Below are 25,165 nucleotides of genomic sequence, written 5' to 3'. Positions count from 1 at the left end.
GGGTCTCTCTGAAGCAAAGGAGGACTTCCTGAGGGCAGACGGGACTGGGAGGTCCCCAACGCGATGGAAGCAGATTTCACGCAGCCAGGCAGAGCTTGCTCTGGTGTTTCTGGGCTGTGGGCCTCTTCCAGGGGGCTGATGGTGCTGGACAGCTGTTCCATGGGAATGTTGCAGCTCCTGAGAACTGGAACGGCTAGCTAGGCCACTGAGAACCCAAGGGGCTCTTCCCCAGTGCAGCTGTAATTGGCAGGACTGTCCCGCAATGGAGGCAGATTTTACACAGCTGGGCTGAGCTTGTTTTATATTTTTTGGGCTGCAGGCCTTTTCCAGGGGGCTGGCTGTGCTGGGTGCTGCTCCGTGGGGGTGTAGCCCCTCCATAGGGCAGGCAGGCCAAGGCAGGGAAAGCCTCTGCAGCGGTCAGCTTCCCGCAAATGTTGAGGCCAGTCCTCTAGGATGGCAGGCAGCCTCAGGTCTGATGTGTGTGTGTGCGGGGCAGGGGTAGTGGGATTCACTGGGAAGCACAGCTTTCTGATAGCTGGCAGGCAAGTGAGCTCACTATGGCGTGGGGAGTATTCTATGGGTGGCCCACCCCTCCCCCTCTCCCTCCCCAACGTTGGCACCTTGTCTCTCCTGCAGATCCAGCTCTTCTCCCAGGTTCCCTCTGATGTGGCTTTGCACTCCCCAGCCCTTAGTGTATTGCTCCCTCCACCCACGATGTTCAGCTTTCTAGTCTCCCAGGCAGTCCCTGCCCTGCCAAGCCAGTTCCTGGTCCCCCAAGCAGTCTCTGCACCACCCACCCCAGCCCACTCCCAGGGACTAACCTCCAGAGCCGAGGTCTCGGTGCCCAGCCCCCACCCACGCATCTCAGTTTTTGGTGACTGTGCCAGTAGTTCAGATGATCTGTTCGGTTCTCACTCTGCTCTTCAGATCTCAGACTTAACTGCTGCACTCTTCTCTGTATCTGGAGATCCCTGTGATTCGGTTGATCTTTCCATCGAGAAGGTGACTTTCTAGGGTGTGGGATCCCTTTCTCCTCCACAGTTCCCTTTTGGGAATGCCTGTTCAGCCCCGATTTCCCTTCTCTCACTCTCCTCTTTTCTCTTGTTTTACTCAGTTATGTCATGAGATTCTTGCCATTATTGGAGTTTAGGTTCTTCTGCCAGCGATTAATTGCTGTTCTGTGTGAGTCCTTTAACCTGTAGATGTGGTTGTTTTTGTTGTGTTTGTGGGAGAGGGCCAGTGTGTCCCCCTACTCTTCTGCCATCTTGCCTTCCCCTCCTGGGTAACGTTGTTCCATTCCCACTCTCAAACCCTAAGGAGAATGGCACTTTCTCAGCTGATTTTGAAGGCATATTCTTGCCTTTGGTAATGAACTGTCTTTTTACCTCATAGCCACAGGACCCCTTCCTGTGTTCCTCTGTGTGAGTACTCAAACTCACAAGAGGTCCCTTAGGGACATAATTCAGTCTAGGTCACTGCCAAATGATGGGCCTCTTTAGACTTCATGAATATGTCTGCCTGAATGTTCTATTGACTCCATCTATCTGCCTCCTCAACTGTCAGGGCTGCCAGGCAAAGAAGATCCAGGAGTATGGGAAGGGGATGCAGGACAGATCATACAGCCTTGATGCTGTGCATTCTGAGAATTTTATTAACTCAACATTCAATGTATTCATTGCTGAATGTCTCCAAAGTGAATCATTGTTTAAGAAACACAAAAGAGTGAGTCAATGAGAATAGAAGAATCAAGAAGATTTGGAGTAAGATGACTTAGGTTTTGATCTCTCTGGACCAGCACGTGGGACCTCAGGCAAGTTATTTAACCTCTTGGAGAATCAGCTTTCTTCATCTATAAAGTGGATTAATGTTAGAATGTTTACATCAGGATTGCTTTGATAGTATGGAAAAGCATCAAGCATGTTGCTGGCCACAAAGTTACCTACATCTACGTTCCCAACTTCTCTTAAAATTCAGTCCCAGGAAGTGGAGAAGTAAACATGGGGAAGGGAGGTAGGGCTAGACTCAGATTAAAGGAATAAAAAAGAGCCAAGGACCCCAGAAAAGTCCCTTGGAAATCAAAAGTCTAACTCTCCGTGCTCAATTCTATAATTATTCAGATGCCACCCAGAACATAGATAAAATAGTTATAGCTTTAAATTTAATGAATGCTTTACTGTTTTAATCACTACCTTCCATGTTGTTGTTGTTGAGTTACTGCCAATAAATCCCTGGGTGGCCAAATATTAGAGAGACTCAGTTCCTTGGCCTTATATGCCACCTCTTGATCGGTATCTTTGGAAAAAGCCAGAGATAAAGTGAGACAGTGGATTTTGAGATGTTTCCTAGTGGACTATGGTGACCAGAATTACTCCAGTTCCTAGTGTCATGAAGTTGGCTATAGCTCCATTTTTTTTTAAATTGAAGTATAGTTGATTTATAACACTGTGTTAGTTTCAGGTGTAGCTATAGCTCCATTTTGGAGTGGGGTTCCTTTGGGTCTCTGGGGCCCTTTTTCAAAGCCAGGCCCACAGCCTCTTGGATGCTCTGTGCTGCCCTGAGCCCTGACTTGATGGCAGTATCAATCCAGCCATGAGGCAGGGCTGTGTGCTCACCCGCAAAGTAGACCCGCCCTTCGGACTTGAAAAGTTCCTGGGCATAGTCCACATATTGGTAGGGAGTGAAGGAAGCAAAACCTCCCATGGAATAGGGGTCCTGACTCCAGTGCTTGACCTTGGAGTAGGGGCACATGGCCCTCAGCTCCTCCTTGGGGAGGTCATGGACTTCAGCCAGATCATCCAGGACAATGTTGACCACCTGGGCATGGTCCATGGCAGCGAAGAAAGAGGAATCATCATCCAGTGTATAGGAGGCCAGGATGACCCCTGTGCCATTGGGGAAGATATGGTTGGGGTAGAAGATGAAGCGGGAAGGCCGGTCAGTGATGGATTTGCCCGAAAAGATGCCTTCACGCTCCCAGAAACGCTGTGTGCAGGCCAGGATCACTTTGGTGGCACTGTTGTAGTGGACGGATCGCAGTGCATCTTCCTTACCAAGAGAGAGAGGAGGCTGGAAACGGAGGAGCCGGGCAGCCTTGGCTGTGGTGGCCACAATCACATAATCCGCGGTCAGATGTGCTCTGGGTTGCAGAGGGTCAGACGTTCGGTAGGTGACGTGGACTTTGTCTCCATATGACTCTACCTCCTCTGCTGGTGAGTGGAGGTGGACTGTTCCAGGCAAGAGGGCAGCATGCAGGGCCTGGGGGAGCTGGTCAAAGCCCCCAACAATTTCATCGAACCTGAAAGAGAACAGGAAAGGGAGGGACAGGGCAGCAGGTTGATGGACAAGATTGGGAAGAGGATGGATTTGTACTGTATGATGCCTGGGCCTCTGGCCTATGTATTAGGGAGATAAGTCATGGGCAAGAGAAGGGCTTGCCAGGCAGGGTGGCTCTTAGCTCCAGGGGACTAGAAATAAATGCCATTTGGGGCTGAAAAAATCAGAAAAATGCATTCAAAGGGATAGGCAGGTACAGCCCCCTGTCAGAGCCCCAGGCTTGAAACATGGATCATGCCTGACTCTCTCCTCCCCAAGTGGTCACCTCCAGACAGGATGCCTGGCTGGAGGGTTGACAAAGAACAAGGGCTCTTACAGGCTCTATCAGCCCCTTTCATAATTCCCTTGGCGAGAACCCAGCCTCAAGGCATGAACTACTGAGGTAGGAGGTAGATGGACCCCTGAGCTGAGAACAGCTGGTACTTGTCAGGCTAAGTAAATTAGAGCTTGTTTTTCTTTGGCGCTTTAAGGAGAAAGCTAATGGCAGGAACTGAGCTCTGCAGCTATAAAAAGGTAAGATGACCATGTCAGTCACTCCTGGGGTCAAGGAGACGTCCCTGACTACACATGTGCAGAAGGACTCCTAGGGGTCAAAAATGGAGGGTATACTGGGCAGCAGTAAGTCCTGTTAACTGCCCCATAACCCCTTGCTCTGGAATCCACCTTGGCCAAAAAATGTGCGTGACTATTGGGAGGCCCTAGGTCCCATCAGGTATGAGAAATAAAACAAGATAATTGGCCAAAGGAAAAAAACACCTGGAAGAACTCTCCTATATAAGTGATTTAAATCACCTCTACAGCATGTTCTTAGGAGGACACTTGCACCAGCACTCCTTTTTTTGGGTGTGTATTACTGCTTCGCTTCTGTCTTAATTAAATAAACTACTTCTCTGCGTACTCTCCCACATGTTTTATTGTGTCTCCAATAATAAACTGTGTACCTGTTTTTTTTTACAGTCTTTGCCTCCTTGAAAAATTCCTGCTTTCAACTGGCCGGGGGGTGGGGGGCTGGTGTAGAGGTGGTGGGGGGTGTTGGGGGCAAGAATCAGGGGAACTCTGATTTTATCCTTCTAGTCTCTAGTTGGTCTAGTGGCTAGGATTCCTGGTTTCCATCTAGGCTGCCCAGGTTCAATTCCTGAGCAGGAAATTAATATCTCCTTTCAAGCCATCACTCAGTGCTGTCTCTCTGAGATCAGCACCATTAAGTTCTCCCACTCAATCTGTCTTAAGACACTTCCTTCCATTCTCCCTTTAAGAGGGTACTTGGTTTGAATTTTAATGGATTTACTCTGAATGAAAATTCTGGGAGGTAGGGAAAACATGCTAGTGGGAAAAGAAGCTTAGATGCTAAAATAACTGAGCTAGTTCCCTTGGCCACTGAAGACTTGCAGGGTCTGTTGCCCTCTTGTGAATATCTGTAGCCTTTTTTTTTTTTAAGCAGTAGTCTGGTCACAGAACCCTGAGGAAGGGTAAATTGATGTTTGTTTTGTCTTTGCAGCCCCAGATCATCCTGACAGGTTTGGTGGTTGGGTCTGGAGTTAACACCCGTGCTATATCTTCCTAGGCTGAAAGACAGTGAGTGCCCCTTGTCAGGACCCTCATATCAGTAATGAGAGAGCAGGTGAGGCCCAGAGCAAAGCAGACCTGTAGCTTCCTGATGTGACTCTCTTAGCCAGAGATTCTCAGAGTGGGGCTCCTAGACAGAAAGATATAAAGCAGCAGCAGCCCTTGGAATATGTCAAAAATGCAAGTTCTCAGATCCTAGCCCAGATCTACTGAATCAAAGACTTAGGGTAGGGCTCGACCATATGTGTTTTACAAGTCCCCTAGTGATTCTGGGGCTCACTGGAATTTGGTAACTCCTGATTTCCCCTCTTTCCCATTTCTTTTGAGATTTTCCACCTCATTTACCTATCACTGTTCTGGTTTAGTGACTGGCCAACTCATGTCCATTTCCCCACCCCATTTCCCACCTGGGCTCCTGGAAGAAGGAGATGATGCCACGAAGGGTCTCCAAGAAGGCCTCATAGTAGCCAGCATCTGCATTCAGCAAGTCCCCAATCATTTGCACAGCCCCGAGGCTCAGGTTCCCCACCTTGATCAGGTATTCCTGCAGCCGGTGACCATGTGCAGGGAGATAAGGAAGGGGAGTCAGATTGTCTGGAAGCCAATGTAAGAGTCCTTGCTTCTCGCCTAGGGGCCCGGAGGAATAGAATTGGGCAGAGTGGAATGGCAGGTGTTCATTCTGCTGGGCCCCTGGGGACTGCCAAAAGTCTGCCTGGCATACTGGGGTCTGATAGTCTCAAAATGCTCTCCTCAGCCCTACTAATAGGAAGATAGCTAACTCTCAGTGCCACTTCCCATGTACATGCACTCTGATGAGCCTTTCACCTGTATGACTGTCATATAAAATCCTGAGAAATAGCTTATCGCCCCTGTTTTACAGATGAAGAAACTGAGGCCCTGTCTTGTGGTCAATGTGCAAGTATGTTGGGCCCAGCCTGATTTTGCTGTCCTTCCCTGTAAGGTCTGGGACCCTTACACTGACCTGGAAGAATCTGAGTACTGAGAATTTTTTCTCACTCTGCCTTCATTCTTCACTGTCATGCTATAGTCCTGGCCAGCCCATCATCAAGTGACCCTGAGGTTCTGCTTATGGTGTTCCCATCAAGGGCTGTGCCCTGGGCTTTACCACTGCTCCCTTCTCCCAGGCAAGGCCAGAGTGCACACAACAGAACCCATTGGAGGGGTTCACTTGTTAGGGCGGCCAACTTTACAGCTTTCCAAGGGCTGAGGGGTGTCCAGGGCTGAGCTGGTACTCTTGCCACCAGTGCAAGCATCCCTGGAGGCTGGGCACTCATGGGTCAAGCATGGCAAGGGCTGCCAAGATGACAGGGCATGGCTGGCGTAGCCTTAACTGGGGCAAAATGCCTCTATTAAACCTTTTTGTTATCCCACGTAAAGCAACATCAGAAAGTTTTGGAGACACATTGCAAAACCTGCAGTGTGGACAACCAGAACCCAGAGAGGGTGGTAGGTACCCCACCTCTGTGAGTGGGGGCCTGTGGAAGATTAAGGGAGTGGGGGGAAGACTGAGAATCTTCTCTAGCTTGCCTTACTCTCCAAGTTCTATATCTCTCCTTCTTCCTTACTTCCCTCCTTCCCTCTTTTCCTTCCCCTCTTCCTTTTCCTTCCTCCCCCTACCCTTGTCCTCTAAGAGTTTACATTCTAACAGGGGAAGCATACCATAAACAAATTATACAAGTAAAATATAGTCTGATAAGACTTATGGTAGAAAATACTGTAGAGAAAGGAGATGGGAGAGTGCCAGGCTGGAAAGGGAGGAATCTCAGTTTAAAGAGATATGACCTAGGGGCAAGCCATGTGGATATCTGCAGGAAGAGCATTCCAGGCAAAGGGAACAGCCAGTGCCAAGGCCTTGAGGATGTGCTTGGCTGAGTAATAAATAGCAGCAATTTGGGTGATGTGGGTGGGGAAGGATTCCCTCTCCCTCTTGGGCAGCATTGAGCCATGGGTAGGAGGGTGTGGAGTAGGGTCTGTGCACAGGCTCCCTCTGGCCTGCTGGGGAGGTTGGGTCAAGGGTTAACATGCTTTTGATGCTATAAGCTGGGAAGAGGGCAGGAGGTCCCACCATAGTTTCTGTGGGCTGTGGGCAGCAGGAAGTGAGGGTTCCAGGACTGACCTTGGTGGAGAAGGAGTCATACTTCTCTAGTACCTGGCTGCAGCTACTGCTTTTCAGCTCTTCCACCACCTGGGCATGGAGGAAGGAGGTGAGAACCAAACTCCACCCCAAGTCGATACTTATCGCCACCCAGTCCAGCCCCCATACTCCCACTTGCTCACCTGTGCTTCTACTTGTGTGTTTGTCCAAAGTTTGTTTTATTGCTCTATCCTGAGTTCTAAGACCATGTTCTGCAGCTAATTTGAATGTCCTAGTGTCAGTCTGTCAATTGGACAGACTATACTACTGTAAAGGTAGGGGCCAGAGCTCCCCCATCAACCCGGGAGTTACAGAGGTGGGAAGTCTATCTTCTTGTCCAGTGCTGGACACAATTCTGTAGGCCAATGAGGCCACTGTGAATGGCATGGATGAGGCAGGAAAGCCTGGCCCCACTGAGTGGCTGGACATGGTCAGAGGGTTGGGTATGTTCACACTCTCTGCTGGGGCTCACCTTCCGCAGTGATTCTTGGAAGAGCTGTTCTGCTGTCTTTCCCTCCTCATCTGCCCTGACTTGATAGCCCAGCAGGTGAGGATTGGCCTGTACCTCCCCTGTGTGCTGTCGCATCCTGTTGATCAGCACCCAGGTCTGGTTGTTGAAGGCGCAGAACTCACTGAGCTTTAGCCCAAACTTCCTGATGAACTCACGAGAGAGTCTGTAGGGTGAATCAGAGGAAGCTCAGCAGGGACAAGGCAGTTGCCAGCCCTTCTTGCTCCAGGGGCTGTGGTCTTTGCTCCCCATGGATTTTTGGAGCCACTAGCCTCTATCCAAATATAGAATTACAAGACACTGGAAACAACCCAAATGTCCGTCGACAGATGATTGGATTCGGAAGATGTGGTATATATACACAATGGAATACTCCTCAGCCATAAAAAAGAATGACATAATGCCATTTGCAGCAACATGGATGGAGCTAGAGAATCTCATCCTGAGTGAAATGAGCCAGAAAGACAAAGACAAATACCATAGGATATCACTTAGAACTGGAATCTAATATCCAGCACAAATGAACATCTCCTCAGAAAAGAAAATCATGGACTTGGAGAAGAGACTTGTGGCTGCCTGATGGGAGGGGGAGGGAGTGGGAGGGATCGGGAGTTTGGGCTTATCAGACACAACTTAGAATAGATTTACAAGGAGATCCTGCTAAATAGCATTGAGAACTTTGTCTAGATACTCATGTTGCAACAGAAGAAAAGCTGGGGGAAAAATGTAATTGTAATGTATACATGTAAGGATAACCTGACCCCCTTGCTGTACAGTGGGAAAAAATAATAATAAATAATTAAAAAAAAATAAAACACATGTTAATTGTAGAATTCAAAAAAAAAAAAAAAAGAATTACAAGACACTAATGGTAGCAGGTCATGAGGGAACAAGGCCAATGTTTTTGTAGTTATATCACACCAGGCCAGTTCTCTGTTTTGAACAAGACTGCTCTCACTTTGCAGGAGACTTCTGGCTACAAGATCCTGGAAATGACATGAAGAACACACTTGCAGGGTCCTCGGAGCTCATCCTCTCTGAGGCCATGTGCATCCTTCTCAAGCCTCCAGGTAGCATCCTCCACCTGGAGGGTAGAGCATCCTCTTTCAGGATGTCCCTCCTATGCAGCCTGGTGCCAGTTTCTGGTCTTGCAGTTCCCACCAGATACCACACCCTTCCCAAGGGCACTCATTATGCCCATTACTAGCAAAGCTAGCCAGCCACTTTTTGACTTTTCAAGATGCTCTCCCATCCCAATTATCTTTTGTGATCCTCCATGTGGACTTCTAGGCAGGCAGGGTGATTACCATTATGCCCAGTATGTTCATTATAATACTGAGGTTGGGAGAAGTTCCATGATTTGAGCCTCCAAATGAGTTGGGGCAGATCCAGCCCTGCTGACTTCCAGGAGAGAAATCCCACTCAGCATTATCTGTCTCGGCCTCAGTGTTGACTGATGTTCTAATTGTATGTTCCAATTGTGTGTTCTGTGTGTTCTTAGATTCTATCTATTTGACATTCATTATTCACAGGGCCGAACCATCACCAAAGTGTTTATCTCTCTTGCAAATCAGTTTGCCTAGAACTCTCCTTTCAGTTTACATACTGACTGATCCAAGGCCATGCTCCCATCCACACACCAAATCAATATTTCCCATGCCCTAACTCACCAGGTCCAGGTACCAGCCAACTAGAGACCACACCTAAATCCCAAAGCCCACTGCAATTATTCAAACCAGCCAATCCTAAGCTGTCTTCTCTGTTCTGCCTTGCCTTTCCCTCAGAAACTGCAATAAAGGCCATGGCCTATGCTTTCTCTTTGCTCCTGTCTTTGCCTCCTGACCATGCCAATGCATCCCTGAGGCCCTTTGCTGTGTGGTGTGTTCTCTTCTCCCTGGAATTGTAAGAAATTCTCTCAGCAGCATAGCCTCTCTGTGGCCACTCATCACTACCATAAACTAAAATCCCAGGGGTACAAATAAGACAACACCCTTCCCTACCCACCCCCACTTCTCCCCATTGTACCTGTGGTTGGCAGGTATCCTCATGGCACCCAGCTCCACATACCACTGTGCTCCAGGCACTCTGTGGGTCTCTATTCTGCCACCCACACGTGCTGAGGCCTCCAGGACAGTCACCTAGAAAGACAGCCCTTTCTTTATCTCATTGAGGTTGGCCACATCCTCTCCTAACATGCCTAACTCCCATAGCCCTCCTGCCTCTTCCCAGGTCTCCTCCCTCTGTTATAGGGTCAAACCACCCAGTTTTCCTAGCCCTTCTACCCCCACCTAGGCCCCCCCCCACCTCAGCTTTCTGAGACTGTTTACTTCCCTCTCTCCCAAGTTACCCATGCAGGACCCTCCCTCACCCCATCATGTACCTGGTGGCCAGCATCCTGCAGGGTCTTGGCAGCGGTGAGCCCAGCCATGCCTGCCCCAATCACCACTATCTGTTTCCTTTCAGCCGTCTTCCCAAGCCCATCTTGGGCCAGCTGTACCAGCTCTTCATACTGGGGGTCTTCAAAGCACTTGATAAGCTGACTGTTGAAGGCCTGGGTACACAGGCTCAGCACAGACAGGAGAGTGAGGGCCAGCCAGCCCAGGTACATGGCTGTGGAGATGGCTGGCAAATAGCTGGGGACCAAGCAGTCCTGCTGGTCTTAAACCTTGCTTTGATGAATAGTTATATTGCTGTGACGCAACATCCTGACACTCCCTTATGCTTCCTTCCGTAATAGAGTGTGACTTAGTCCTTGGGACTACCAAGTCATCCCCAGAATCTGAGATGGTCAGCACTGTCCCCTTGAAGCCCTCTCTCAAGGAACGATGCATGACATACCCCTGCCCAAGGTGCCTGCTCATGGCCAGCTGGACTGGCATCTGGGAGGCCAAGCTTTCAGCCCAACAGGGGACAGGTAAGGTGGACCTTCCTACCACATTGGGTATCCCATTTCCCCCTTAGGGTTGATAGACTGTTTGTTGCATTGAGAAGACCTAACTTAGTGGTGTGGAAGAATGGAGGTGAGGATAAAGAGTATAAAGGGATCATTTAATAATGTCAACAGTTTCTGAAATGGGCACGACAGGGTACCAGCTTCCCAAGTCCCAGAGAGACATTGTGAGGTAGTCTCCCAAATATAGCCAAGGCTCACTATGAAGTTAAAGAGTTTGCCTGATTGTGAGCCTGCATTTCCATTCCTGTCTAGGGCAGGGTTCCATTTGTTCTGGCTTATACTTTCCCTCTGAGAGCCTGTGAAAGATGTGTGTTTTGTGACTCATTTTCTTGCCATTGTCTTTGTGGTTGTTGTTGAAACTAAACTCAATGTTATGGGCTGAATTGTATCTCTCCATCAAGTCATGTGTTGAAATCTTAATCTTACTTCAAATTATGACTGTATTTGGAGATAGGGCCATTAATGAGGTGATTATGCTAAAATGAGGCTGTTAGAATGGGTCCTATGTAAATCTGACTAGTATCCATACAAGAAGAGGAAATTTCAACACTGAGAGAGACACCAGGAGGTGTGTACAGAGGAAAGAACATGTGGTGACATAGTGAGAAGGTGGTTATGTACAAGCCAAGGAGAAAGGCCTCATGGGGAACCAACTCTGCCAACACCTTGATCTCAGACTTCTGGCCTCCAGAATGGTGAGACATTCTGTTGCTTCAGTCATCCAGTCTGTAGTATTATGATCTGACAGCCTGAGTAGACTAATACTTGTCATCGAGTTTCCCTCTACATTTTTCCCTATAGCAGAGAGAAGAGAGGGTCTAGTTCTGGCTCTCAGGTCAGACTCACCCCAACACACCTTTAGAAACTGCATTCATTTTTTTATATGAATCCACACAGGCAATGCATGGATGTAGTCTTGGTTCCAATGTCAGGATTTGTGTTTAACTCGGGCCAACTTTCCCCCTTCATTTGTGACTGTGATGGTATAGTGGCATTACAGAAAAAGAAAATCATGAAGGGACAAATCATTGGTACCCCCACTGCCTCACTCCCCTACCCCATTCCATTCATCACCATCAACAGTTTTCTGTGATTCTTCCTATTCTCATACAGAATAAAATGTGAGGCAGTTGCTCAGTCTCCTGTCTTCTCCATTTTGCACTGGATATCAATCCCTTTTGCACAGAGCTTGGCTTATAGTGGACACATGACATACTCATGTGATGCAGGGGTAGACAAATGGACAGATGGACAAATGGATGAAAAGATGAGTAGACAAATAAATGAATGTATGGGTGGACAGAGGAAAGAAAGGATGCATGGACAAATGCTTTGAGGCTTTCTCCAATGCCTCTCTCTGGCTTCTGCATTTCACTGCAGATTTCAGGCTTGGGGGCAGTGCCCAGTTCAGATTTTCTCTATGTCCTTTAGTCCATCTATCTAAAGGTAGACTCTATTTGCCCTCTCTCTCTTGCCCTCCTGTGGTTCTCCAGCCTCCCTCTGAGAACCCACATCCCTGACTTTATAATTTATCTTACTATATGTACATACATTTCAGAATTCAGCCTTCCTTTACCCTCTGCTATCCACTTTTTATTCAAGGGAAAAGAGTGGGTCTTATCCTTCCTCTATTCCTTGAGTTGAGAAATGGAATCTGACCCATCCTGAAATCATAAGTTTTGTCTATTTTTTCTTCACTCCTTTGTGATACTTGTATTTTAACCATAAAGCTGTGTTGCTGGGAAACAGTGTTGAAAATTGTAAGCAATTCCATCATCATGCTCAGCCATTTAAGAAATCAGAAGATGCAGAGCTGGGCCTTCTAGGAAACACAAGTGCTTTGAGCAGAGGAAATTTTCATGCAATTATTCATACTTTCTGATCAGCTGGCTGTCTTGCCCTGGAAAATCAGTCTTCCTCCCTTGCTAAAGAGGAGAGCAGAACAATACTTCTTTGAGTTATGCGTCTGCCTAAATTACCCCACAGAGCTCTAGATTTTGCCAAGAAGAAACAAGGCCAGGGAGCCTGTGTTGGCCCTGGTGCCACAGAGATCTTCACTATTTACCAAGCTAAGTTGACACCAGACCCAGAGCCCTCAATATATACTTACCTTCCTGTGCTAATCAACCACTGCCTTAAAGATCTGCTGCATCTTGTCTCTGGGGTGGGCGCTCCACTGAGCAGTCCAGAGGCCTGCCCTGAGAGTCAGACACCCAGTCTGCCTTGTCCACCTTGGTTATGCCCTGCACCTGGTACAGCTGCACCTCCATTGTGACTATTTGCTGAATGAATGAAAAAAATGTGAGTGAAACCATCCACATTAGGTCTTTAACGTCAAGAAATTCTTTCCCTTTGTCTTCTCCAAACTACACATATTGTACATTTCTGTTATTGGTTTGAAAAGCAGGGTCATCCTGCTCTACTTTCCAGGGGCAGGGCAGTAGGGGAGGTACAGCCTAGATCCCTGACCTGGCAGGATAGCTGTGGGTACTCAGAGATACTTGGCCTGGGTTTCAGGTCTCTGGAGAGAGCTCAGCCCAACAGGCCAGTCTTGCTGGGGCTCAGGTCTGCCTGAGAGATGTGGGCAGAGCCAGGACATATATTCTCTCCTGCTTTTGAACTTCCTGGCTACCACCCCTTTAATTGCATCAGCTCTGGGGGCCTGGAGGAGATGTTGGAGAGGGGAGGCTAGGCTTGGGGGGTGGTAATCAGGAAAAATCCTGTGCTTTCCACCTGCTGCCAGATCTGCTTCTCCTTGTCTCCCATACCTGGATTGAGTGAACCCTTGCCTCTCCAGTTTGCTTTACTAGAAACCCTGATGTAGATTCGAGTCCTCCTTCTTCTGAGTCTTCACCTCCAGGATTTCCAGCCCCCTCACTCTGCGTCCCCAGGGTCTTTCACTAGGCCCTTCCCGACCTAACTAAAGTGCTCTCTCCACATCCCTCACAGTAGTCACTGCATCAGGCTCTCCTCTTTTTTCCCTTGGCTACCACCAGAGTGAGGGTTCTAAGTGCAAGTTAGGGTATGGCAGCCCCTTGATTTAACCCCCTTGTCTCCTGGGATATGTTGCCCTTGTCTCTGCTAAAGCTCTAATTTTGCACAAATATGCCTTTATCTATTTGGCTGGCCTGTGAACTACATGGTATCAGGGTACTTGCTTCTTTATTTATCTAGGATGCCTAGTGGAGTGCAGGTATGTAGTGGTGCTCAAAGAATACTTCATCAGTAATGCAGGGATGAGATGTGGGGCTGTATACCCATCACAGCCAGCAGGGAGACCAGAGAATTATTACCTACCATTTTAAATTCAGGAGGTGCTTTTGCTCTTCTTTTCACCTCCACCCTAGACTTGTCTCCTCCCATAAGGGCCCCTTTCTTACCCCCTACTCCTGTGCTTCAAGATTTTCAGGATAGATTTGCTCTTAACTCTGGGTGTGAGCCCTGCACTTCCTCTTCTTTTGGGTCCCCATTGTATTTTTGTTCTCCATGCACACCTCTGATTTTGGGGGCTCAAGCCTGCTATACTCCCTGTAGCCCTCTTGTTCTGGGAACTGTCACCTTCCTCGGCACCTTTTTGCTGGATGGTGCAGATTTGGGGTGGCCCAGAGTGTGACGAGAGCACAAAGGCCAGGGGCAGCCTGGGGTTGCGAGAAGGAGTAGGATTTGATTGAGTAGAAAATACAGACTGGTGAGCAGTAGTGAATGTGTAAATGTATCAGTACCTGCTTCTGACACAACAACCTTGCTCTATGAAACCTAGAGCCATGGAGGGGTGCCTCATGTGTGGCAATATTCAGCAATGCTCTAGCCAAGCTGTTCAGCAGGAATGCTGGCATCCTGTTTCAGATCTTTCTAATCACCTCCCAAAGTGCCCCCTATTCCACCACAACTCTCAACAACCAAAGGAGTCAAATCTTCAAAGTGCTGAACATCTTTGGAAATAGGAATAGTGTCAGCCAGGGGTGAGGGCAAGCTTAAGCATCTCTTATTCTGATGGATCTTATTCATTTGTTTATTCATTTATTACTCATTCATTCAGCACATCTTTACTAAACACCCTGCTCCAGTGCTTGGGATTCCCTATGGAACAAAACACACAGAACTTTACAAGAGGATAGGCAAATAAATAGGCATCATCATTAGTCATCAGGGAAATGTGGATTAAAACCCCAGTGAGATTCCTCTTCCCATCCCTTAGACATTAGAGATGGCTAAAATTAAAAGATTTAATTAGGATTTATAGGAAGTGCTGGCCAGCATGCATAGCAAATGGAAACTCACACAGCATTGATGGTGTGTTACTTGGTACAATCACTTTGGAAAACTGTTTGTCACTATCTACTAATGGTACATATATGTATACACTATGATCTGGAAATTCCACTCCTTGGTATATATCCACAAATGAGTACATATGTCCATTAAAGATATAGACAGAAATGTTCACAATGGTCCCAAACTCAAACTCACAAAGATAAACAATGTATATAAAATATATTCCTACAACACTATTCAGCAGAAAAAGCAATTAAACAGCTAAGATGAAATTAATTGCTGATAACACATCACACAGGGGTGAATGTCACAGACCTAAAGTTGAGCAAAAGAAACATATTATGTAACTATACACAATGTTTTAAAACATTCAGAAATAAATACTGGGGATAAAAGTAACAGTAGGGATTATCTCTTGAGGGTATTGATAGGAAAGGAGCACAGGAGAAATTTCTAGGATGATGGAAATGTTTTATATTATCATCTGGGTAGTTGTCACCCAAGTTTATAAATGCATACAACTTCATCTATTGAGATATCTGCACTGTGCTATATACAAAATCATACCCAAGTAAAAATAAAAAAAAATTAAACCGTAACAGTGTACCCATATGCTAAAAGTAAAATTCCTTTTTTTCTAAGTTAGAAAAAAAGGAGAAGGGAGACAATAGCAGAGGAGAGGGAAACTAAACAGAATAACTATACAGTATGTCAGGTGATGAAAAGCATTCTGGAGTAAGAGAAGAGGGCACAGGGTTAAGGAGATCTGGGCAGGCGCTGGAGCCCAGAAGGAAAGGAGGAACAGGCAGTCATGTGTAAGGCTGATGGGGATTCAGGCTAACATCTGCTGAGAACCTCCTTGTCCCATAGCCCATTCATGTTACTTCTAGGAGGTAATTACAGCCTTAGAAGCCCTAAGCACTGATAAGTGAAATTCTCAGTAAAACATAGCCAAACTGCAACAAAAGAGTGTTCAAAAAAATTCTGATTTTTAGATTTAAAAATATCCACTGTTGAATTTCTGGGGAACATCCATCCTTCTTTGGTGAGTGTCCCCTTGTTTCCAGGGCCCAGGGTGTGGGATTGACATCACTCCTGCTAATATAGCTCTGATGTTATAGAACTCACTCCTCACCCACACACCTGGAGGCTATTTCCCGATGAGGAAGCCAAGACTCATGTGGGAAGGGGAAAGTCAGGGAATTTCTAAGTAAGCCTGATTGTTTTGGCAGACCTATATCTGAGATGAGGGTGAGCCCAGCTCTGCCTGTCTTCTGAGCACACACTTCCTGGGGGAAACCCACACAAGGCTACAGACTGGAAGAAATGTGACCAACAGCTGATTCAAGCCCTGGTACTGCATTGACAGCACAGGTGTGCATGTATACATGCACGTAGATATGCACACAGGAACACATCTGAGACCCAACCAGCAGATCAGCTTCCAAATGTGTGCAGTGCTGAGGAAGGGCTGCCACAGAACTCCAGGCCTGGAGCACCCTTCAGGAGGGTAGAGACCCAGCTTGCCAAATGTGTCGTCTTCTGTCTGCATCAACTCCCAGGTAAAAGGGAGACAGTCTGTACTTGGGTCCACTCTGGACCATTTCACCCTTATGAGAAGGCAAAATGACGGGATGCAGGGGAAGGGGTCCCTCCTTTGTTCACAGATGTGGGATCTGTCCTATCCCACCCCAGACCTTGTATCAGCTCACCAAAAGCCAGCCCCATGGAAGATATGGCCAGGGAAGTGTGCTGGACCAGATGGAAGGAAACCAGGCCTCAGCCAGAAAGATGTAAACATACTCCCTTTGGGGGTAGCAGGCTGGTTAGTGGAGGGGTTATTTACAGGGTTTTTCAAGTTCATCCTAAAGCCTGTGCTGTGAGAGAAGGTGAGGGACTACATACTTGAGAGCCTGCTTGTTGGTAGGGCATGTGCACAGGTCAGGGCCAGAGCCTGCCTGTCAACATTGGGGAGGGTGGATAGAGTTCAGAGTCCTGGACAGGGATGTGCTTGTCGTGCTCCTGTCCCCATGCTGCTAGGCTCCCTGGTCTCACTTTCTCTTGTTTTTCAGTTCTCCACTGACAGACACTGCTGGAGTGCAGGGAGAAGAGAGTTGGAGTGCAGGGAGAAGAGAGTTGGATTTCAGGGCTGTTAGCGAAAACCAAATGCTGAGACTTGTTTTCTTCCCTCAGCAGATGTCCAAGAAGTCCTTCTGATGCAATAGGTGCACGTGCAAAAGCATTCTAATCAGTGGCCCAGCAGGACCAGGCAAACTGGAGCAGCTTGGGTGGGGCAGACCCTTGGTTTCTACCTCTCATCACATCCCTCCATCTAGGTCCTGTGCTCATCTTCCAGCAAATCCTACAGGAGTGGTTTGGGGTTCCCTGAGGTGGTCCCATGCATGACTAATCTCTCCACCTTGAAACCTGGTCTTCCTTCTCTCAAGAACTATGCATAGAGGAAAAGTTCTGGTTTGACCATCAGCATTTAGCTGCCCTCTGGAGGGATTGGGGGTGCAATGGAAGGTCCACCATTTCAGTGGTACCTGTGGCCCAGACCCCACTCTGCCCTTGCCACTTTGTCTCTGGTATGCTCTCTTCCTCCTGGAAACCCATCTTTTCTGCCCTTTCATTCCACCTGCACATCTGGGGTCAGTGTCATCCACCCTATTATGGGTGGGGGGTTGGAGAAGGTGGATGTAACATGTCCCCTTTGTCTTTCTTGGCTCTGAGCCTTGTTGGACTTGCTGTGTCCTTTGGTTATGACATGATTAGTGGGTTGTTTCTGAATCCCATTTTGCTCTAACATGAGGATTCATGTCCCTACCCATTTTGAACTTCTATTAAAAGTTGCTGATGATTACTGCAGCTTTGTAATATTGCCTGAAGTCTGGGAGAGTTATGGCTCCTGCTTGGTTTTTGTTCTTCAGAATTGCTTTGGCAATTCTGGGTCTTTTGTGGTTCCATATAAATTTTTGGATTGTTTGTTCTAGTTCTGTGAAAAATGTCATGGGTAATTTGATAGGGATTGCATTGAATCTACAGATTACTTTGGGTACTATGGCCATTTTTACAATGTTGATTTTTCCAACCCAGGAGCAAGGACTATCTTTCCATTTCTTTACATCTTCTTTAATTTCCTTGATTAATGTTTTATAGTTCTCTGCATATAAGTCCTTTACCTCCTTGGTCAGGTGTATTCCTAGGTATTTGATTTTTTGGGGTGCAATTTTAAAAGGTATTGTGTTTCTGCATTCCTTTTCTAATATTTCATTGTTGGCATACAGAAGTGTGACTGATTTCTGAATGTTAATCTTATATCCTGGTACTTTGCTGAATTTGTTGATCAGTTTGAGTAGTTTTTGGGTTGAGTCCTTAGGGTTTTCTATGTATAGTATCATGTCGCCTGCATACAGTGACAGTTTTACCTCTCCTCTTCCTATTTGGATGCCTTTTATTTCTTTTGTTTGCCTGATTGCTGAAGCTAGACAGTGTGGTACTGGCACCAAAACAGACAGACAGACCAATGGAACAGAATAGAGAACCCAGAAATAAACCCTGACACCTATGGTCAACTACTCTTTGACAAAGGAGGCAAGAATATAAAATGGGAAAAAGATAGTCTTTTCAGCAAGAATTGCTGGGAAACCTGGACAGCTGCATGCAAATCAATGAAACTAGAACACACCCTCACATCATGCACCAAAATAAACTCAAAATGACTGAAAGACTTAAATATAAGACAAGATACCATCAAACTCCTGGAAGAGGACATAGGTAAAACAGTCTCTGACATCAACATCATGAATATTTTCTCAGGTCTGTCTCCCAAAGCAACAGAAATAAAAGCGAAAATAAACCAATGGGACCTAATCAAACTGACAAGCTTCTGCACAGCAAAGGAAATCAAAAAGAAAACAAAAAGACAACTTACAGAATGGGAGAAAATAGTTTCAAATGATGCAACGGACAAGGGCTTAATCTCTAGAATATACAAGCAACTTATACAACTCAACAGCAAAAAAGCCAACAACCCAATGGAAAAATGGGTAAAAGACCTGAATAGACATTTCTCCAAAGAAGATATACAGATGGCCAACAAGCACATGAAAAAATGCTGAACACCGCTGATTATTAGAGTAATGCAAATCAAAACTATAATGGATACCACTTCACCAGTGGTATGGTGGCCATCATTAATGGCCATCATTAATAAGTCCACAAATAACAAATGCTGGAGGGGGTGTGGAGAAAAGGGAACCCTCCTGCACTGTTGGTAGGAATGTAAGCTGGTACAACCACTATGGAGATCAGTATGGAGGTATCTTAGAAAACTATGCATAGAACTACCATCTGACCCAGCAATCCCACTCTTGGGCATATATCTGGACAAAACTCTACTTAAAAGGACACATGGACTCTCATGTTCATTGCAGCACTGAATATAATAGCCAAGACATGGAATCAACCCAAATGTCCACTGATAGATGATTGGATCAAGAAGATGTGGTATATATACACAATGGAATACTACTCGGCCATAAAAAGAACAAAATAATGACATTTGCAGCAACAGGGATGGAACTAGAGACTCTCATCCTGAGTGAAGTTAGTTGGAAAGAGAAAGACAAATACCATATGATATCACTTATATCTGGAATCTAATATATGGCACAAAGGAACCTTTCCAAAGAAAAGAAAGTCATGGACTTGGAGAATAGACTTGTGGTTGCCCGGGGGGAGGGAAGGGAGGGGGAGGGACTGGGAGCTTGGGGTAAATAGATACAGAATGTTGCCTTTGGGATGGATTAGCAATGGGATCCTGCTGTGTAGCACTGGGAACTGTGTCTAGTCAATTATGATGGAACACATAATGTGAGAAAAAAAGAATGTATACATGTATGTGTAACTGGGTCACCATGCTGTATAGTAGAAAAAAATATACAAAAAATGAAAAAAAAAGCTGCAGATGAACAATTAATTGCTTATGAATCAGTTTATATATTTGGTGTAGGTTTTCGGCTTGCTCAGTGAGGTTTATTTTGTCTCCCTTTCTCTTAAAATACCACCTCTTCCATGTGGAGTGGCACTCCTATCCCTGAGAAGCTCAGAAGCAAGGCTGTGTCTCTGTCCTATGAGGTGCTCTGGGAGCAGAGATGCAGCAGGTTGGGGAAGGCTAGGAGGTGCTGCTCAGTCTCTTATTTTCCTGGAAGCCGAGGGTGCCTGACTGCTGGGAAGCATCTTGCATTCTTGGGGTGAAGCTAATGGGAAGTCACAAGGATCAGGAACCTGACCCCAGAGTGCCTGCGCCCCAGGAGTCCTGTTCATCTTCTCCAGATTACAGGCATCCTCATCCCAACTTCTCCTCAATTTCTATCAGTTCAAACTGATGAATCCTGAGCTCCAAGCTTGCCTTCTCCTTCTGTGGCCCCTGGAAGGATGAACCTGCAATGTGTTTCATGTCCTAGGTAAAGAGCACAGATTTTGAGGGTGGAGGTTGAAACTTTGGAGTCTGAGGGTCAACTTTGGCTTGACTTGTGACCAGCTGTGTGACATCCATCAAGTCCCTCAGTTTTTGCATCAACATTTCCCATTTCCCCTGGTAGTGGTAAAATGGAGTAAACATTGATAAAAGCCTCTTGTGTGGCATCTGACTCATAACTTAAAAGATTTACCATCTTAATAATTTTAAAGTGTGCATTCTATGGCATTAAGTACTTTTACATTGTTGTGAAACCATCACCACCCTACATCTTTAGATCTTTGTCCTCTTCCCAATTTGATACTCTGTACCTGTTAATACTAATTCCTCATTCCTCCTCTGCCTTGCTCCAGGTAACCACCATTCTCCTTTCTGTCTCTGTGAATATGACTATTCTGGGATCCTTATATGAGGGAATAATAATAGTGTTTGTCTTTTTGTTACTGGTTTATTTCACTCAATGTAAGTGAACATGTAAATAATGTCTTTACGTTTCATGCGTTTTGTAGCATGTCAGAATTTCCTTCTTTTTAAGGATGAATCACATTTCACTGTATAGATATACCATTTTTACCTATTCACTTTTTCACTGATAAGTATTCAGATTCTACTTTGGATTACAAAGTCAGCAAAATCATTGTTTGCAAATCTCAGGAGTAAGGGCAAATGGGTACCACCGCCCTTGAGGTGGGGCTAGACTTGCTTCTGGGGATTTTGTTGGGATGTCAGAGCAGAGGTAATGCCTTGACAGACCTCAGCTTTTTAACCAGTCCCTCTATCATTCTTGAACCTCTTCAGGAATGAAGCTGTGCCTTGGTGAGGATGAGATAAGGGGTGTGGGATATCCTTCCCCTCCCAAGGTATCCAGAGGCCAGGATACCAAAATTCCACTGGAAGACTGTCTGTGGAGGGAGAGTTCAGGTAGACAGACGGTCAGTTCCGTTCCACCAGCTGTCTCTGAGACCTTCCTCCCTTGACCTCTCAGGCAGGGAGCCATAGCCTCAAAAACCTCTGTAAGGGCTCTTTCCCCGAAGATGACATTGGTGTGAGTGGAGAAATTGGGCCTCCCTTCCCAGACAGAGAGGACCAGGAAGTAAGAGGTGGGACACTGACTGACACTCTTCACCATTATTAGAAGATGACTCCCTATCTCTCCATCGCAGTTGACTCCACTATGCCCTCTTCTAAAGCACTTGAAGGACTAGTTTACTTGGGGAAGACAGGAAAAGTACCTGTCTTCCTGGTTGGTGGGCTGGAAATAGGCCTAAAGGAAACTTTGTCATCTTTCTTGGACGGTCTCTTTTCCCTTGCATTTCTTCATTTACAGTTAAACAGTGATTGAGCAAGCCATCCACAAAAGTACCAGGCTCTGTGCTACCTTAAACGCCTCTGGGAATATGGTGCAATTGAAGTGATGAAATAAGGGAAAGAGGAAACAAGGATACTGGCAAGAATAGAGGGAGGGGGAGAGAGAGGGAAGGGAAGATGCAGGGACGAAGGGGGGCAAATGGAGGGAGGGAAGGGAAGAGAGGGGAGGGGGAAAGGAAGAGAGGGGAAAAGTGAAGGAGGGGGGCACAGGGAGGGTGGGGTAGAGGGAGTTAGGAAAAGAGAGAGAAGGAGGGGGAAGAAGGAGGGAGGGTCAATGGGATGAGGGATGAAGTGAAAGGGAGAGAAAGGAGGGAAGAGGAGGCAGAGGAAGGGAAAAAGGGGAAAAAATGGTAAAATGGATACTTGCCAAACTTAAAAACACAGGGTCAAAGCATAGACACATAACAATGTTTATTAAATCACTGAAAAGAACAAGGAAAAAAAATCCATGCCTTCCCTATAGGGGATTTACATATAGTTAATAGCTGTACTGAACAATAACTCCACTGTCCAATCAATACCTCATTCACATTCCTTCATGTAGTCACTCTGAAATATGCCTGTGTAACTGTGGAGTATAGGCCCTCAGTATATGGTGGGGAATAAGGCAGGCAAACATCAGGGGTCCTGTGGAATTTACAATCTAAGGGCAGATAAAATAAGAAATAAATTGTACCTTCAATTGATGATAGTGCTAAGGGTTAAAAAAGCAAAGGAGGGGACAAAGGAGCTGGGGTAGTTGCAATTTCAGGTGAAGAAGAACTGCTGGGTGGCTATCTGGACTGTAGGGTGGATGTGTATATGGTGGAGATGTGGAGTGATGCAGGTGTGGATTGTGAAGGAGGTGAGCATGGCAGAGCTGTGTGTGGTGGAGGTGTGTTTGGTAGAGCTGTGTGTGGTGGACGTGTGCGGTAGCATGGGTGTGTGTGTGTGGTGAAGGTATTTGGTGGTGGAAGTGTGTGGTGGGGGATGGTGAATGTGTATGGTAGTGGAGGTATGTGATGGTAGATGTGTGTGTAGTAGAGATGCTTGTGGTGGAGCTATGTGTGGTGGTACTGTTGTTTGTGGTGGTGCTGTTGTTTATGGTACTGAGGTGCCCCTGTAATAGGCACTCCTCCTGGTGCCTCTGGTCCTGGTTCTATCCTGTATTAGTGACCATGGGTTCTGCCTGTTCAAGACTGAGATGAGCCTGAGGCTTTTCTGTCTACTGCTCCAGTGGTAAGCTTTCTCCCCAGGCTCACCCCAGGCTTGTCTACCTTCCTATGCTTTAGGATATCTGGCCTCATGGGGTCAGTATTGATTTTAAGCCTCAGGGATCTTTTCAAACATGAGTCAGATCAGAGTGCCTTCTGCTTGCCTCCCTAACCCCATGCCTCTTCATTTTTATCATAAGAAACCCTGAAGGCCTACAGAGCCTTCCAAGTGCCCACCAAGCTCTGCCCCTATTAGTCTTCAGCCTTCCCCCTCTTGCCTTCAGCTTCAAGCACACTGGCCTCTTGCAGGACACTGAACATCCCAGGCTGCCTTCAGCCCAAGTCTTTGAATGAACTGTTGTCTCTGCCTGGAATTGTCTTCCCTGGGATTCCTAGTTGTCCTCACCTTCTACAGTCTTTGCTCAAATGCTACTTTCCCAGTCACACCTTCTAATGATCACACACCTGCCCCACTCTTCACCTGCCTCTTGCTTTATTTTCTCCACAGTGCTTGTCATCTTCTAATAGCCTATTTATTTAAAGTCTCCCCCTATAGAAAATTGAAACTCTGCAAGGTCAGGGAATAACATTTTGGTCACCGCTGTATCCCAGTTCTTGACACATAGTGAATTCTCAATAAATATCTATTGAATGGGGAGCTCTACATATTCACTAAATTTAAGACAGCAGAGAGGCTTTTATTTTCAGAGCTTTCAGAGGGAGCTGAGTTGTGTGGACCTTCTCATTTTCCAGAGAGCTTCCCTACCTGGGACTCTCCTGAAGAAGGATATTGCACTGTAGTTGTGTCAGTTTGGCCCATCTATCTCAGGCCAGGCTGCTGGTGCACCCTAGGAATTCCCACAACACAAAGTATTCAGCATGCACTGTCTCCCTTCCCTGCCACTGGGTTGCCTTCTTGGAGCCCAGGCACTTGAGTATCTCTGGTTTTTGATCAGCAGCTCCATTTGGTTATGCAATGAAGAAAGGAGGGGTTGGCTGATTATATCTCTGGGGTGAGCAGGGGTAGCATTATATCCCCATTGTGTCCTTGGATGTAGATGTTATTCTGCATTGCTAGAGGCAATTATTATGTATTTTGTTTCCAGTGGAGAGATGGCAGGTGTATGCAGCCACCTGTCAATGTGATGATATGTGGTGCATTTGTGAAGCCACTGTGGAGGTGATTATGTTTGTGGGTATCTCATGTTTACACCTGGGAGAGACACTGTGCAATCCTTTAATCTCTAAGACTGGATATGGGTCCTGGAACATACACATGTATGCGCATGTGTGGGCTGTGCCCACTACATTCTATGAGCTCAGAGTTCTGAAGATTATTGCCTGGTCCAGGGAGAACTCCAGGCAAAGGAGAGTCTCTCCTCCCTCAACCTCTCTCTTTCTTTTCTCAACATATGACATTCAGGTGTATTCTATTTACAACTGACATGCAAAGAAAAAAGTGTAGAATATTAGTATACTATATATGTGATAATTAAGTTTATCAGTTAAGAATCACATAGCTTATGCATGCCTCTTGGACCAAGTAATTTAGATCAACATTTGTAAAATGTTGAAATGCCATTTAGATTTGAAATCAATTTGAATTGGGTCATAATCATTTAATGAATGAATGACTGAATGGATTTATTTATTTTTTACTTTAGCTTATCCAGAAACACACAAACACAGATTTTTTTAAAATTGAGATATAATTGACTTATTGTATTCTATCAGATATACAACATAATGATTTAATATTAACATGTGTTACAAAATGATCACTACAATAAGTCTAGTAAACATGCATCACTAAGCAACAACGTCATTACACATTTTTTTTCTTTTGATGAGAACATTTAAGATTACTCTTTTAGAGAAATTTATTTAGATCTTCTGCCCATTTTTTGATTGGGTTGTTTGTTTTTTTGATATTGAGCTCCATGAGCTGTTTGTATATTTTGTAGATTAATCCCTTGTTGGCCTCTTCCTTTGAAAATATTTTTTCTCCCATTCTGCGAGTTATCTTTTTTTTGCTTATGGTTTGCTTTGCTGTGCAAAAACTTTTAAGTTTAATTAAGTCCCATTTGTTTATTTTTGTTTTTCTTTTCTTTTCTTTTTCCTGTATTTTTAGGGTCTTACCTATGGCATATGGAATTTCCCATGCTCAGGGTTGATTCAGAGCTGCAGCTGCTTGCCTACACCACAGCCACAGCAATGCTGCATCTGAGTCACAGCTTGTGGCAATGCCGGATCCTTAACCTACTGAATGAGGCCAGGGATGGAACCTGAATCCTCATGGTTACTAGTCGGGTTCTTAACCTGCTGAGCCATG

General features: G+C 46.0%; 1 protein-coding gene across 1 annotated transcript; it reads right to left on the bottom strand.

The window, feature by feature from the left end:
* Nucleotides 1–1,638: 1,638 nt before the first annotated feature.
* LOC125124528 (L-amino-acid oxidase-like) lies at nt 1,639–10,179 on the bottom strand. The gene is made up of 6 exons (XM_047774617.1): nt 9,943–10,179; nt 9,588–9,700; nt 7,527–7,728; nt 7,037–7,105; nt 5,307–5,443; nt 1,639–3,295 (listed from the first exon to the last, which is right to left on the bottom strand). The coding sequence occupies exons 1-6, from the start codon at nt 10,168–10,170 to the stop codon at nt 2,464–2,466; spliced, it is 1,581 nt and encodes a 526-aa protein (XP_047630573.1). The 5' UTR covers nt 10,171–10,179; the 3' UTR covers nt 1,639–2,463.
* Nucleotides 10,180–25,165: the final 14,986 nt, after the last annotated feature.

This window comes from Phacochoerus africanus, chromosome 4, assembly GCF_016906955.1.
Source record: "Phacochoerus africanus isolate WHEZ1 chromosome 4, ROS_Pafr_v1, whole genome shotgun sequence".
Classification (NCBI taxonomy): Eukaryota; Metazoa; Chordata; class Mammalia; order Artiodactyla; family Suidae; genus Phacochoerus; species Phacochoerus africanus.
This window is presented reverse-complemented; position numbering and strand designations above follow the sequence as displayed.

Excerpts from the sequence above, each read along its gene's own strand:
- LOC125124528 (XM_047774617.1), bottom strand. The coding sequence starts at position 10,170 with ATGTACCTGGGCTGGCTGGCCCTCACTCTCCTGTCTGTGCTGAGCCTG. Across the intron at positions 9,701-9,942 it reads TGCAGGATGCTGGCCACCAG|GTGACTGTCCTGGAGGCCTC; the intron begins GTACATGATGGG and ends CTGTCTTTCTAG. Across the intron at positions 5,444-7,036 it reads ATGACTCCTTCTCCACCAAG|GAATACCTGATCAAGGTGGG; the intron begins GTCAGTCCTGGA and ends CACCGGCTGCAG.